The sequence below is a fragment of the Diadema antillarum genome, unplaced genomic scaffold, assembly GCF_040938485.1.
Source record: "Diadema antillarum isolate AM-2024a unplaced genomic scaffold, OU_Dant_1.0 seq00001263_RagTag, whole genome shotgun sequence".
Classification (NCBI taxonomy): domain Eukaryota; kingdom Metazoa; phylum Echinodermata; class Echinoidea; order Diadematoida; family Diadematidae; genus Diadema; species Diadema antillarum.
This window is the reverse complement of record NW_027272045.1, coordinates 353690-369566: the sequence shown is the minus strand read 5'-3', so window position 1 is coordinate 369566 and position 15877 is coordinate 353690. Positions and strand designations below refer to the sequence as shown.

The window sequence follows — 15877 nt, the reverse complement described above, 5'->3', positions numbered from 1 at the left end:
TGACCGATAGGAGGAGGCATTCGCCATTTTGGTCCGTGCAAATTTCGACTAGCGACCGTACCGATAACGTATAGCGCTAGCGGAGCATGCAGCAGTGTTGCCAGATGGTGATTTCGGGAACCAAAAAGGGTGAAATTTGGTGATTTTTGAAGTTGTTTGGTGACAAAATTTTAGCCTGGTAACCAAATCAAAATTTGGTGATTTTTGGTAACTTTTTGGTGATTTTTAGACCCATAAAAAATAATCACACTAATTGAAAAAGAAAATGCATTTTGCCCAAAGTTTTCCCCTTATTTCCTGCAGAAACATAACATGTGCCCCCCCCCCCTTTTTTTTTTTGGTCACAGCGACACACACAAACACTCATAGTCATATATCCATACACATCGTACACATTTTGCACTTAGTGTGTGTGACTACGGTGCGCCGAAAATTGCACCGAGACTCGCGCAGTGTTTGATAAAGGTTTATTGATATAATTTTGTCTTGAAATTGAAGCTTTACCTACGCTTTTCCAAATTTGGTGATTTTTGATGGCTTTTGGTGATTTTTACAAGCCTTTTGGTGATTTTGCTCTGTTGGGACCTGGCAACGCTGGCATGCAGGGAGATCGACGACGGGTTGCAACGGCAGTAGGCTAGCATCTATGCCAAGGTCTCCATCGGAGTTTGGAAATCGAAAATGTTCTTAAATTCGCAAATTCTACTTAAAGTAGCATAGATCTATGTTGCAAAATGCCTGGTTCATGTGCTGCTTTTGGATGTAGAAACAGGAGAAAAGAAGGGGAGCGGAGCTTCCTTTCACAAGTAGCTAAAATTACATTTATAGTGTGTGTTAAACAGATAGATTCAAGACAAAAAAAGAAAAGAAAAAGAAAAGAAAAGGTCTTGCAAAATTCGTCAGGGGGGCACTCCGCCCTCCCTCAGCCATTCTCGATCTATTGCTACTATAGATAGCTAATACAGTACATACAAGGTCGGCGGAACGGGGGGGGGGGGCATTTGCCCCATTTCCGAAATTAAAAAAAAAAAACCTCCTTTTTTTTAGTTAAAAAAGTGCTCTTTTCTAAGTGCCCTATTTGGCCCTTGAGCCCCCCCCCCCCAAAAAAAAAAAAAAAAAATCGTTCCTCCACCCTTTGCTATACCAGCAGTTAATTTTACTATGGTGATAGTGTGAGAAAAGCTTAGAATACGTATGCCTGGTGACAGGACATTATGCTCCGGCATTGATATCTTTATGAAAATAGAATTAGCATCATGGGTCTGATTGGGCTTTTGGTCGAAGGCAGGGTGAGGATTAGGATTAGGTCTTATGATTTGGGTTAGGGTTTATGTAAGCTTCAACATTACCATAGCATTTCGAGCTTGAACTTAATATGTCATGGAACCAATATGCCTACACGTACTTATTACAATGATTTATTTCATTTCCACCCCCCCCCCCCAAAAAAAAGAAGAAATTCAATGAAACACTCGTATACACAGATAGGACTATAGAATGCAGTCCCCTCACACAGAAAAAAATATAATTGCCAAAAAAAAAAAAAAAACCATACAAAAATTGACGCAGTATACTGTATCACGAGGGGCACCCGGCTGTCTAGAGACCAAGAGAACCCTTTGTATTGCATGGACCATGGTCGTGTTGGTCGGCTTGAAAGTATTACCTCGTGGAGAATAAGGTAAAATTTTGTTTAATTTTCATTTTCTTTACCACTCATAATAAGAGATTGCTAGCAACTTAAATTTTTGAGTTGTTTCCTTCTCTCATCTCCGACCCTCTCATCTTCTTGCTGAAAGCCAGTACGTGTTGGAGCGCTTGTGTATACGTGTTCACGTGTCCACCACTACTGCGCTGCCCGGACGCGATGTTTGTTTTTGCCCGGACGCGTGTTTTTTTTAGACGGCACAGATTGGGGAAACTAAAAATTTATCGGGGACCCTATCCCTAAACCTAACCCTAATCCTAATCCTAACCATAACCATCAAACCCTAACCCTAACCCTAACCCTAACCCCAACCCTAACCCTAACCCTAACCCTAACCCTAACCCTAACCATAACCAAAAACCCTAACCCAACGTTTTTCCCATAGGTTTAACACGCGCCATGCCCCAATCTGTGCCGTCTTTAAAAAAAACGCTGCCCGGACAAAGATGGCGCGCGGCCTCTTCATCTCGGCACACGAGCACTGCGTACGCGCCACACGCAGTCCGCGCTCTAGTATATTATTAGTATACATCTCTATGTACAGTATACGTACGTACGCCACATATGTTATGCACAAGGGAAGACAGGCCGGCCGGCCGGCAGCCCGAACTAGAAGTTGTTTACAGGATTGACAGCGCGTACGCGTATGCATGCAATTCATCAAAGGAGCCGCCACGCGCACAGACGATCGGCAATCTACCATAGGATTACAGGCAGTGCAGTTGTACTGAGAAGTAAAGGAAGGAGGTGTGTCTCATTTCAGCGCTTCCTATTGGCTACATTCTTGAACCCATTTTATAAAGCGGTATAATGCATAAGCTTGCCCGACATACCAATTTATGGAATTCGTGTTCAAACAAAGCATGAGCTTGTGTTTAGAACAGGTGACCAGAATAGTCTGTCAGTTGACACTTTAGCAGACATCTAATTCATTGTTTCGTATGGAATGCAATAACAACCCTTTTCTCTTGATATTGCCAAATACCAGGCTGGATGTGCTGGAAAGCACATCAGGTGGATGTGCTGGCAAGCACTATTCAGACAAGGATCACATGAATAATCATCACATCACAGATACTTATGTTAGTGAATTAATAAACCAAAATGCCTGTTGGTACAAATGACCTTTTTCTGCTCATGCGCAAAGTTGAGTTACGAACTAGTCTATACTGTCAGTGAGTCGACGCCAATATTAGAGGATCTGTAAGCGATGATATCAGACGCGACAATGAAAGCGTTTCGTAACAATATGCTGCTCTTCTTAATGAGTTCCCTGGTGATTATTGTTGTATGTTTGCTTGAATTCTCGACGGATTACCGTGTACCATCGATTTGGTATCGAAAGGTGATTATGCGAATGGTGAAGGAACCAACCGGGGCATCCGATGTCGACAGTGCACCCTGGTTTCCACACAACGTGAAAACAACCCTTGAGACTCCCATCGTCAGTGGTTAGTGATTTTGATATTGAACCTCAAAGGGATCGTATAGTTTTGGTTGAGACCTAATTTCGGGTTTCTAACATGTTTTTGGTGAGACAATGAGAAACCTCTTATGAAATATGACAGAGTATGTAATTCCATGAGGAACTCAACGTTTATTTGATGAAAATTGGTTTTTAAATGACTGAGATATCCAAAACAGAGTGATTCTAATGAAGTGTGGGACCCACCTTTTATTACGATGGCTTTGTTTTACTTTGTTTTTGGATGTTTCAGTCATTCCAAACCCGATTTTCATCAAATAAACTTTGAATTCCCCTAAAAAATGGTATGCTCTTTACTATTTCAAGTGTTTTCTTTGTTCTTGGTATCTCGCAAAAAACTAAAGGCTCAATTCTCATTTCCACCAATACTGTACCATCCCTTTAACTGATAAATTAATACATGTAATAACATTCATTTTATGGCCAATTTATATATTCGGTAAAAATATTTGCATCATCCCACTATTATATAAATAGTACTATATATATATATATATATATAAAGAAATTGGACTGAGGCGGGACGTGTTGCTCTCGATCTTAGTCTCCCTTTTATTTGTCAAGCTTTCGGCCCGTCATTAGGCCTTCGTCAGGACCTACCAACATAATAATTATTATATGAATAACCTGATGTGTCATATAATATATAATGCAATTTCATATATATATATATATATATATATATATATATATATGTGTGTGTGTGTGTGTGTGTGTGTGTACTTATACACACACTAATTTTCCTTGTGTGCAACAATAAAGATTGCGCGTCATGGTGAAAGGAATTCAAAGGGATTGCTTATATCGTTTTGGTAGAATTTGGGATTCGGGTTTTAACTTTTCACAAGATGATTAGAAACATTTCATATGAAATATTAAAGAGCATTATACATGTACAATTCTAAGAGAAATTCAAAGCCTTTTTTACATAAAATCGGTTCTGAAATAGCCGAGGTACAAAAAACAAAATGGTCCTAATAAAAAGATGGGACCCGCCTTTTATTACGATCTCATTGTTTCTGGGTCATCACTGAAGTTATGCAGCCCACGAGTTCGACATTGAAAAAAAAAAAAAGGTCCATGAGTCACAAGAGTTATACAACCCAAAAATCAGTTCGACACTGTTCATGTAAAAAGAGCCCACCACTTCGACATCTCAGGGGGCTTCCCGGCTTAATGTGTCGGTCCCGTGTGCCATAGTGTCAAACTCATGGGCTGTTTGAATCGTATGAATTTCACAGAATTTCATTTTTGAAAAAAAAACAACAACAACAGAAGTGCGCATTTCCTTGACTTGTCCTGACGTATGTAAAGGGTAATATTACTCCCCCTGCCTTTTGAGAGAGGCAAGTCAAGTGTTCTTTTTATCATGCGAGAAAAGTTAAAATATGTTGAACTTTCTTTTTAGTTTCTTAGTATCGGTCTACACATATGACATCACAAGCTGTGACTGAGCAGAAAGTTCAAAAATTCATAACTTTTGAACGGATTGTTCGATTTTCATCAAACTCTCACGGATGTGTTTTTACTAATGATAATTGCTACTAGTAATTCAAATTAATATAGCGGTGCTTTACAGAAAGATAGGAGAGGAAAAACCAATAAATTTAAATGAATACCGTAAGTCTTAAGGGCCGTTCACACTGGAGCGGTTTTGCGGCAGCGGCAGCGGCAGCGGTGCGCCGCAAAAATCACTCACGTGTTGTACCTGTACAACCGTTCACACTGGAGCGGTAGCGGCGACTTTTCAGAGCGGCAACCGCAAGCGGTTTTCTCGAATCGCTCTGCTGAGCGATTTTTCTAGTCTGCCGCTGCGGCGAGGTTGCTATTGACCAATCATAATAGAGTACAGTTCGTGATGTTATTATGTGGGTGGGGTCATAAACTTTAGCTTGAAAAAGATCAGAGTCTCGCGAAGGTGCAACTCGTCGGTCGAAGAGCGGAACGAAGACGTCCAGAAAAGACAACTTTTGTACAATAAACTCAATTATGTTCACAAAAACACTCCTGAGGAAAATATCGAATTGGAGACCATTGGTGATGAAATCGGGCTAAATGGTAAGTTGCTCATTTTGTTTTCTCAAGGTTTTGCCATTTGTTTCGACCCTTGACAGCAGTCACTCTCTTGCAGAGGCTACATTGCAGATTGTAACTTTCCACGTATTTTGCCATAGACGCAGACTCGCCTGCGAAAGAAAGCAGTCTATCAATGTCACAGTCCCATATACGCCTATCTATGTCTGATATATAGTCTAGTATTCTGCCAACGTGGTACTGAAACCTTGAAGTCTAGAGTAGATCTAGAACTACTAGGTCCAGTAGGAGCACTCCTACTATCCGACTAGTCCCACACCTGACCTACTAATGATCAGTAATGTATGGGGTCCATGATAGATGGGAAGGGCTTCTCATATGATAAATGGACCACAATATGGTCGATTGTATACCGGTATAGGCAGGCGGTAGGGCCTGGCCTAACCCCGGGACGCTCCGTATACACAGTTACACACTGTGGGTGTTGGGGCTGGTCGCAGTTAGGCCTGGCCCTAACATCCTCATAAAAAAAGAACAGGTTACGTAGGCGTATACAACCTATTTAACGTTACAATATAATCAATTATGCTTCTTAGTAGACCAGACACTCTAACGTGAGATATATTTGATACATTTTGAATTATTTCTAATAAAATTAAAATAATGTAGAAAATCTAGGTCCTATACCTTGGGATTTTTTTTTTTTTTTTGAAATAGAAAGTACTGGTACCCCCTGGTAAATTCATAAGTAAAAATTTGGCATTAATTAGAGCTAATACTGGGAAAAAATGGTCCATAAACGGCAAATAAATTCAAATAAAAACAACACTCAACAGAAACACCTAGCCTCTGGGGCTCTAGGCCTCATAGTCATACTATACTGTTATTTAATTGTATTTAAAATTTTGATACTCGTTTACAAAGTATTGCATGGTCAAGCACCTGGTTATTTATCAGAATTGATATCAATGAAATCACACTCATATTCTCATAATTTATGAAGTACACAGGATAAGTTGCTTCTAAAGCAATTTCACTTAAAAACTAAAGTAACTTTAGGGGATTGTGCCTTCAGCTGTGCTGCTCCAAAACTTTGGAATAAATTACCTGAGAAACTGAGGAAGGCATCATCAGTTGTTGTCTTCAAATCTTTATTGAAGACATATCTTTTTTCAGAAGCCTTTGATTAATTTGTTATTTATTTTTCGTGTGTCTAATCAGTGACAGGAGCTCTGTTACATCACAGCGCAGTAGAGTATATTTACATACCTAGCTGCGCTATACAAATTTGTCTAATTATTATTATTATTATTATTATTGTTAACGGTAGACATAGTTCTAGACTCTAGTCTAAAGTTTCTAGACCTAACGTGCATTAGGCCCTAAAAAAGGTATGTTCTGGGTATTGACTCTGCCTATATACAGGCCTAGATCTAGGTCAATTACTATGTAAGTGTGTCTGTACTGCCATACTGCCCCCGCACTGGTATAAATGCATACACATAACCACAACTTTGTCCATTGGCATTGGCATGACAAAGACGATCTAGACCACCCTACTTGAATTTACTTGCGTTCAGTCTTGCAGTGAGTCGCATCATCAGACAGGCAGTGAAGGAGGACTGATTTGTCTTGTTAGAAAGTGAATCAAATCCTCTCAGGCTGAGTCTGACCAATTAAGTTAAGGATAATGTTTTAAAATCACTTTAACTGGGGAAACTGTACTGTAGCTGGTAAGCATACGTATCCATTATCTTGTCTTGCCTTTCCAAAGATGCCCACATTTCCCACAATGAATAGACTTGGACGGTTTCTTCAATGTATGGTAAGGGTACCAGTTATCGGCAGGGTACATCAACACCATGCGTATCATGTCTGTTTGCGTATAGAACAAAAAGGTACGCGTGGGATCAAGTGCCATTTTATAGCTATGAAAACAGTAACAAAGAAACGAAAATCAAGCCAACAAAACAAACTAAGCACGTTTCAGTTACACATCCACTCGATAAGAACGCATGACTATGAAATTCACATGTATTAACTATGGAGGGAAGGGGTGCAGATCGTGAGGTACCCCTTTTCAGCCACGCGAAGAAAATGCATCGCACGCAGTAAAATTGCATAATTTTACAACAGAGATTCGGAATCAACAGAACGGTCACAAGATTTGAAACTGCAGTATTTACAGCTTATTTGAGGAAAAACTTGGGTGAATTTGTTTTATGCTTTTGCAATAAACGAGCTGCAAATTCATAGGGTGCCGATAGGTGGTACCCTCATTCATACAATTTAAATGCCAGTGATGCAGTGGTTAGTTAATTGCTGACCCTTGACAGATTGTATCAAGGATTCAAGCAGCCACTACTTCTTCTGGGAGGCTGTGCTAGTCCTTTGTGTTCCTCGGTAGGAAAGATGACCCTCTGTATTGTGTTCTGCAGGTAATTCAGTGCGTTAATTCATGTTGGTAGCAATACCAAATGTATATTTTCATGAATAGTTTCATTGATATAAGCACTTGGCATTTTAGTAGCACTTACACTGTACTGCAAAATGAGCAATTTAAGAGCAAAAATCAGATATCAAAAGTTCAGACAATCAATTCCTGCATGTGGTGTTGGTTATGGGAGTGAAGGGCTAAGGTGCTTTTTAAAAGAGACCTGTTTATATTACATTTTCTTTGTGCTGAGTAAAAAGTTCCCCATATTTATGTAAGGAAATAATGTTATAATGAATTGTACATGTATAACACATCATTTGTATAACACCTCACTTGTATGAATATTATTTACCCTCAGGTAAACAGTGATTGAATCTGCTTCCCTCCTATTCAGCGAATGCGGAAAGACCATGCAAAGGAGGCTGCATCCCTGACCAGGCTTTGATGCAAGCTCACTCATTGACTGGAAAGCTGTGAGTTTCAGCTTTCAGGATTTACTGAAAGTGCATTATTCAAAAGATTGACATTCTAGGTACATGTGGGAGGAAAAAAACAACAACTTTATTTTGGAAGTGATGGTACATGTATTGTACCGTACCAGATAATTCTAATGACAACACAGGTACATTATTTTGTATGTCACCTAGAACTAAAGAGTGAACTTAACTTAAGAATGAAATTTCTGTGAAGGCACATCTTTTAATCTTTACCCTGCCCCTTCATTCAAGGAAATGTATGTATGTAGATTCTTCTCTTTCTTTATAATGGATATGGCAACATCCCATACATTTGACAGGTATGACAATATGCAGCGTGGACCAATCATCATTTTAATAGTGTATATTATGGTGTACCATAGGTGCCTAGGTCTAGTAATTGGCCCATACCAATTTAATCAGTTTGAGAGGACATGAACATGCAAGTCAAATGTAACTTTGAATGTAAAATTGTCTGTCATTTTTATTTTATTTATTCATTTTTTTTTGGGGTGGGGGGGGGGTGGGGGGGGGGGGTGGTCCAAAAAAAAATGACTTAAGACAAAGTTACACTTCTTTGCAAAGATAGTTCTGTTAAGCTAGACATGGGAAAAAACAAACAAACACACAAATAGCACCATGAAGGCCAGAATTGTGTGAATTGTTCTGTTGTGATCTGTATAGCTTTCTTACAGGCCTGTAATACCTCCCCATTCCCTTCTGAAACAATTTTGCCCCCCTGTTTCCAGATATCATGTTTGACTCACTCCTACATGTGCATATAGTAGATCTTCAGCTTTAAAGAATGACCTTCTGATCTTGGTCACTCTTGCTCCTAGTTTACTGCAGTTGCTAGTAAATACATCATAACATGATACAAAAGTACTGGAAATATCATGTGTATAAAGGCGTAAGAAAATAGTGCACATCAATATGTCTTCAAAATTTTTACACTGTTTCTATATATGTCTGCCTTTTTCGTTCGTCCAGGAAGGACTGTTTTAAATACTCAAATGTGGTCAACACAGAACATCCGCAGTCACAGCCCTTCATCCTTCTTATTGGAGAAAGCAAATTATACCCTCTTCAGGTACATGTATCTGCAGTTGTGGAGCACAGGGCACAGTCCTCAAGGCATTGTGGGTGCAGGTGATATTGTCTTCAAGTTGATCTTCGTTCTAAATTGCAACTACTGGCCACATTGCTTGGCGGTGAGACCATTTTAAAAGGGACTCCTGTACAAACAAGGAGGATTTGAAACTTTTGCATCCATCACTTATTTTCTAAATTTGCCGAGTCAACCATAATGAATCCATTTATTTATCATCTCCACCCTTCCCGTATCAAGTCTGCATAATAAAACAACATTTGCTTGAGAAGTACATACAATGTTATAGGGAAATAGGCACTGACCCATTAATTGTGATCTCCTCATAACAGTGACCATGTTTAATATTTCACAAGCCATTTGCCATTTGGATATTGTATTTTGACTATACACCTGGCCAGTACCATGTATGAATGATAAGGTACCTTTATATTGATACTATTAGTGGTCAATGCTTCTTTGAAACATGTATTCACTTTTCAAGGAGTTAGTTTTACTTTATATGATTATGTAGACAAGTATCGAATATGTGAAAAGCTGCTAATTCCATTATTACACACCACGCCCACACATAGTGTGTACAAGTTGACAAGGGATGTATAGAGCACCAAACTGTGACATTGCCATGGAGACTAGTTCTAAATGACCTCACCTGGCCTAAATATCTGTCAACACTATTGTTGCTAACCATGCTTGCACCTGGTTCCAACCCAAGTTACAACAACTCTCTTACTTTTTTAGGAGTTGACCTAGAACTTGGCATTATGTGGTATGTAATTAATGTGTTGCCATGGTAATGAAAAAAAAAATCTATAGAAAATTTAACCAAGATATTGTGGATCGAACTACATTGTACTTTCAGTCTTTATAATGTGAATGGTAATTTGAAAACACAAGATATACTTGTCTTCAACTGGCATCCTTCATGTATCACTTGAGTAGTGAAGATGTACCCCAAGCAATTTCATCTACTATGTTCGTAAGAAGTGATCAAGTTCTTCATGATTATCATACAAGGCAGGCTATTGTGTATCACTTTGCAGTTAGAACTCGACTCAGGAGAAATGTGATAGCATAATACATGTACAGGTCCACAACACAAGAATTCTTTGCATTGCTCCCAGGTAGGCCAGTAGCCAACATACTATTCAAAAATGTGATGAAATTCCACCTTTGTCACTATGTACCTACATAGTACCTGTCACATGTGTGTATTTGACTTTGGAGTATGGATGCAATATTGTATTATGCTGCATGGCAATGACTAAAATAATCAGCAGTAGACCAAGCACTTTATAGTGTACCTGAAGCATGTTACTACAGATTTTTGAAAGCTTCAAATTTATCTTGAAACCCAAATCTATAAATGTTGACATGGCATCGAATATTATTTTCATTACATGTATAATCTTGAATACTCAGTTTGTACTTTCCTTGCATTAAATTAGTATTTGATGTAAGATAACTCATAACAGGTCATTGCATTATATGCGTAATATTTTGCTATTCTGTTTGCTACTTGATTTGTTATCGGATTAGCTAAATTGAACCATGTAAGCACCTAGGTGCCCATTTTTGTTGTATTCCTTTGCTTATCCTGATTTTCTTGTGTTTGTAACTTCAATACATGTCCATATCATTGTAAATCTCAAGCCTCATCCACCCCTATGTATCCGCTCTTTCTTGCTCACTTCATTTGATGAACTCTGTACTGCTCTTTTCTCTCAATCCTATTCTCTCCTATATTTTTCCTGTCCTACATGTATGTACATGCATATCTGAGCAATTGCCCCAGAGGGCAATTACCCCCTGGCTAAATACTGGTTAGTGGTAAGGTAAGAGTAAAGATTAGGGTTAGGATTAGGTCAAGGGTTAGGAGTTTGGGTTAGGGTTGGGATTAGGTTCAGGATTAGGATTAGAACCAGGGGATGGGTCCGGGGTAATTGCCCAGGGGGTAATTGCCCTAGACCCATGTACATGTAATACAACTACTTTCTGTTTCTTATTACTGAGAAAGATTGGTCCTTATGAGGTTTGAAAGTGAAATGTAAACGACTGATTTGTTTTATGTTGTCAAGTATGTATTTCTGCTAGGAATTTGCACTGAATTATTTCTTTTTTTCAGATTTAGGAGATGAGAATAATATGCTTATAGAAAATTGGTCCAAGATACAAATTAAATTGGTGTTAATTATCATACATGTACTTCAATCATTCATAAAATCCAGTACCATACTACCATTACTGTATTGTTTTGACAACTCATGTCTATCCATTCAGATTTAAAAGTTGCTCATACAGTGTCAGATCTCGTGAATTTTCATTTTACATGTACATGTGAATGTGCTATATTACTTCCCTTCGCAAATGTTAACAGTATATGTATACACTGTACTTTATTTCTGCAACAGACTGCCATATTAGATCACATCAAATGAGATTGTATGTTGCAACAATTGTCCTGAATTAGTGTCTCAAGTGCTAAATTTGACATGTGTGGTTTGTATTAGTGTATGTACATTGCTTGATGTGTATTTCGAGTGATGTTTGTCATTTACCGACATAAGTTGGTTAAAATTCCTGTTAACTAATATTTTCATTCGGTGGTTAAATTTCAAAGAAAAGATTTAGTGCAATTCCACAAAACTTGCTTAAGATAAAACCGACCTCAGTTGGCTTTTGATAATCACTTTACTCAACAGTTGTGTGGTTCACCTGGAAATCGACTGTCTGTTAAAATGCTATCCAGATTTCTGATAGCGTAGATTTGATGGTGTAATACAGATGTATGAATTTGAAATCCAAACTGAGATCGTGCGTGTGTGTGTGTGTGTGTGTAGTTTTTGTTTTTGTTTGTTTGTTTGTTTGCTTTTTCTAAGAGGATGCAAAGCTGCCATTAATTTCTTCCCCATGCATGATATAAAACACATGTTGTGGAGAGTGAAAATGCTACTCTTGTTTTTCCATAGCTGGGAGTACAGTATGTGGGTGAGTTTATTATGGGCCTTTGGATTACATTATACTCTACATACGTAGATCTAGTAGATTTGAGTAGGCGAGTGAATGGTAGGCATATTCCCTAAAACATCCCCTCACCTTTTTAATTACGCTTCCAGAAAGAGCGTGAACTGTGACAGAAATCAAATCAAACATTACATTTCATCCATATAGAGTTCATCGTAAATAATAATAATAATACAGTATACATTTAATGTGCCAATTCCACATGACTAACGTGCTCAAGGCGCAGTAGGAAAAGTGAGTTATGAAGTACAAAAATCATTACACAAACATGCACATGAAAATGAATGACACAGTCATGATGATTTAATATATATATATATATATATATATATATATATATATATATATATATATATATATATATCATAATACCGGTATACTATTCTATAGTAAAAGATTGGAATGACAAGTAAAGAAGTATGTTGCTGGTTTTTCTTTTTTTTTAGAGCTCATCTTTCATACAATTGACTACTTTGCCGACAACAGAAAAAACAAAATACTAGTCATTTTCTTATTAACATGAAACAAGATCAGATATCATTACTTTGGATGCTGACTAATTTTGTAAAAAAAAAAACACAAAAAACAACAAACAATAAAACAAAAACAAGGAAAATGTGACATTCGCAGATCATATTTGAGATATTGGGGTGCTAGATGTACACATTGTATGTACCGCCTTCTCAGTATATATGGCAGTGGTCCGATGCAACAATTTCTGCGTGCATACCAATATCAGTAACACAAGGAATATTTTGCAGTTTCATTGAACAGTCTGTGTTGAAAGTGGTTTTTTTTTTAAGCAAAAAGTTGAAAAGCTGAGATTCCAGTACTGATTGTCCAATAGTCTCCTTTCATGTTACGCATCCTTGATTTCCTTTATTGTTTGTTTCGTTTTGGAAAAGTGATTTTGTAAATTCTCAGATCCACGGGGAATGTATTCACGGTATCCATGTGCATGATAATTATGTAATTGATTACTAGTAAACTGCAGGTGCCCAAGGGCAACAATCTAATTTGCATATTACGCGCGGCAAACCGCTCCAGTGTGCACAGCGTGCCGCTGCGGCAGAGTTTAGCGGCAAACCGCCGCCGCTGCCGCTGCCGCAAAACCGCTCCAATGTGAACGGCCCTTTAATGTGCATCTCCTTTACGTTGAAAGCGAGGGTACAGTACGGATGTTTGACTGAAGACGTTTCCAGAGGCGAGGTGCAAGAGCATTGAAGTTCTGCTAATGTTATTTTGATACATATAGGCCTACGACACGTATTTCGAAAAAATAACACAAACCATACCGAATAGGCGGGGGAGTTACCCCTTCCTTATTTATACCCCCGCCAAACGAAGTTTGAAGGGGGTATATAGGAATCAGCGGACGGTCGGTCGGGCGGTCGGTCGGGCGGTCGGTCGGGCGGTCGGTCCGTTGCAAATCTTGCGTCGCGAACTACTTCCTCAGTTTTCAACCGATTCCCATAAAACTTGGCACAGATGTGTGCCTTGGGTTGTAGATGTGCAAGACGTATTTTTTGACAGTACCCAAAAGTACGTTGCCATGGTAACGGCATATTATGGGCAAAAATGGGTACAAATCTTGCGTCGCGAACTCCTCCCACAGTTTTGATTAATTTTTATGAAATTAGGTACAGATGTTCACCTGAATATATTAATGTGCAAGACACATATTTCCGCAGTGGCAAAAAGTGCGTTGCCATGGTAACGACATGTTATTTGTAAAATATAGGGCAAAATGCTTCATGGCAAAACTGCTTCATCAGTGTTCTTCCAATTCTCATGGAATTCATATTGAATGTTTGTCTTAGGATATAGGTCAGCATGACACATTTCTTGACAGTGACAAAAAGTATGTTGCCATGGTAACAGCTCACATATTATGAGCCAAAATGATGGAAAATTTTGTGTTGCAAACTACTTCCTCAGTTTTTGCCCAATTTCCATGAAACTTGGTACAGATGTGTGCCTTTCTTTGTAGATGTGCAAGACGCATTTTTCGACAGTACCCGAAAGTACGTTGCCATGGTAACGGCATATTAATGGCAGAAGATCAAGGAAAGATCTTGCGGATTTAACTACTTCCTCAGTTTTTTGACCAAAGCTTATGAAATGTGGCACACACCTTGATCTTGGTGGGAAGATGTGGAAGACATATTTTTCGGACGTGTCGGAAGCTGCGTTGCCATGGTAACGGCATATAAATGGCTGAAGATCAAGGAAAGATCTTGCGGATTGAACTACTTCCTCTGTATTCGACTGAAGCTCATGAAATGTGGCACACACATTGGTCTTGGTGGGAAGATGTGCAAGACATATTTTTTGGACGTGTCTGAAGCTGCGTTGCCATGGTAACGGCATATTAATGGCGGAAGATCAGGAAAGATCTTGTGGATTGAACTACTTCCTCAGTTTTTGACAAAAGCTTATGAAATGTGGCACACACAATAGTCTTGGTGGGAAGATGTGCAAGACATATTTTTCGGACGTGTCGGAAGCTGCGTTGCCATGGTAACGGCATTTAAATGGCAGAAGATCAAGGAAAGATCATTCCTTGGGTAAGACTGTCGTCACGGGGCGGGGGTAGGCCTATTAATCACCTTAAGTGATATTTCTAGTTGGTTCTGTCATTTTTTCAGACATAACTTTGTGTTAATAAATTATTTGCTTACTAGCAGCACCCGTGGAAATCCACGGGTCTGAGGGGTTTTATCTTTTTTTTCTCATAATACGATTTTGCACATTTTTATTGAAGAAATAAAAAGAAAAGTCTTCTCATTCTTTCGTTAATTGTGCTGTCTTCTAAATGACCACCCTTCCCAGAAATTTTATAATACATTTTTGTAGTATATGCCAGGCGATCCGGTCCATTGGTAGGGATCATTCCCGCCACTACTTGCTTTTATTATAGAACTTGAGTTTCGAGGGGTTATTTGCACCCGTTGAAGTCCAACAGTTGTCTTGTTGCCCCTCACCCCTCCCCCCCCCCCCCCTCACGCACACACACATTTCCACCTCCGCAGGGCAAAAAACAAAAACATTCAGGGAAAAATTACCAAAAACGCAAATGAGATTCCCCTAAAGTTCTGCCCACAGGTTGTTCCCGTCGAAACGGGAAGATATTAACACCATGACTTTGATTACCCCCTGCTCTTGCATCCACGCGGGCACCCGCGGGAATCCACGGCTGGTCTCAAGGCCTCGGTTTGTTTTGTGTTTTTTTTTTCATGTTTCTTTTCCCCACGTTATGAGAGAAAATAAGATATTTTCGTCTTCATAATTTTGCTCCCTCCTTTTTGTTTTTAATCACCAAAACTTGGCTTGATATATCATATTAATATAGAACTACATCTGCTTCAGATTGTACATTATCATAATTAATATTTATTAGGCCTACAATTATTGCTCCTATTATTGTTATTATTACATCATTATTATCATTATCCTTATCATTATTATTATTATTATTATTATCATTGTTATTATTTGGGGAGGGAGAGATCATAGTCATCAGGTTTAATAGTCATCAGGTTTAATAAGGCACCCGTGGGAGTAGGTTCTCACGACCTCGTATTTTTTTTTCTTTAATATTTTT

General features: G+C 38.7%; 1 protein-coding gene across 1 annotated transcript in view; it reads left to right on the top strand.

Moving 5' to 3' along the window:
* The first annotated feature begins 3059 nt into the window (after positions 1–3059).
* Positions 3060–15877, top strand: part of LOC139745397 (sialate:O-sulfotransferase 2-like) — a 29280-nt gene continuing 16462 nt past the window's right edge. Inside the window, exon 1 of the mRNA XM_071655789.1 lies at positions 3060–3159. Coding sequence (XP_071511890.1) covers positions 3060–3159 — 100 coding nt within the window. The remainder of the gene's footprint in view (positions 3160–15877) is intronic.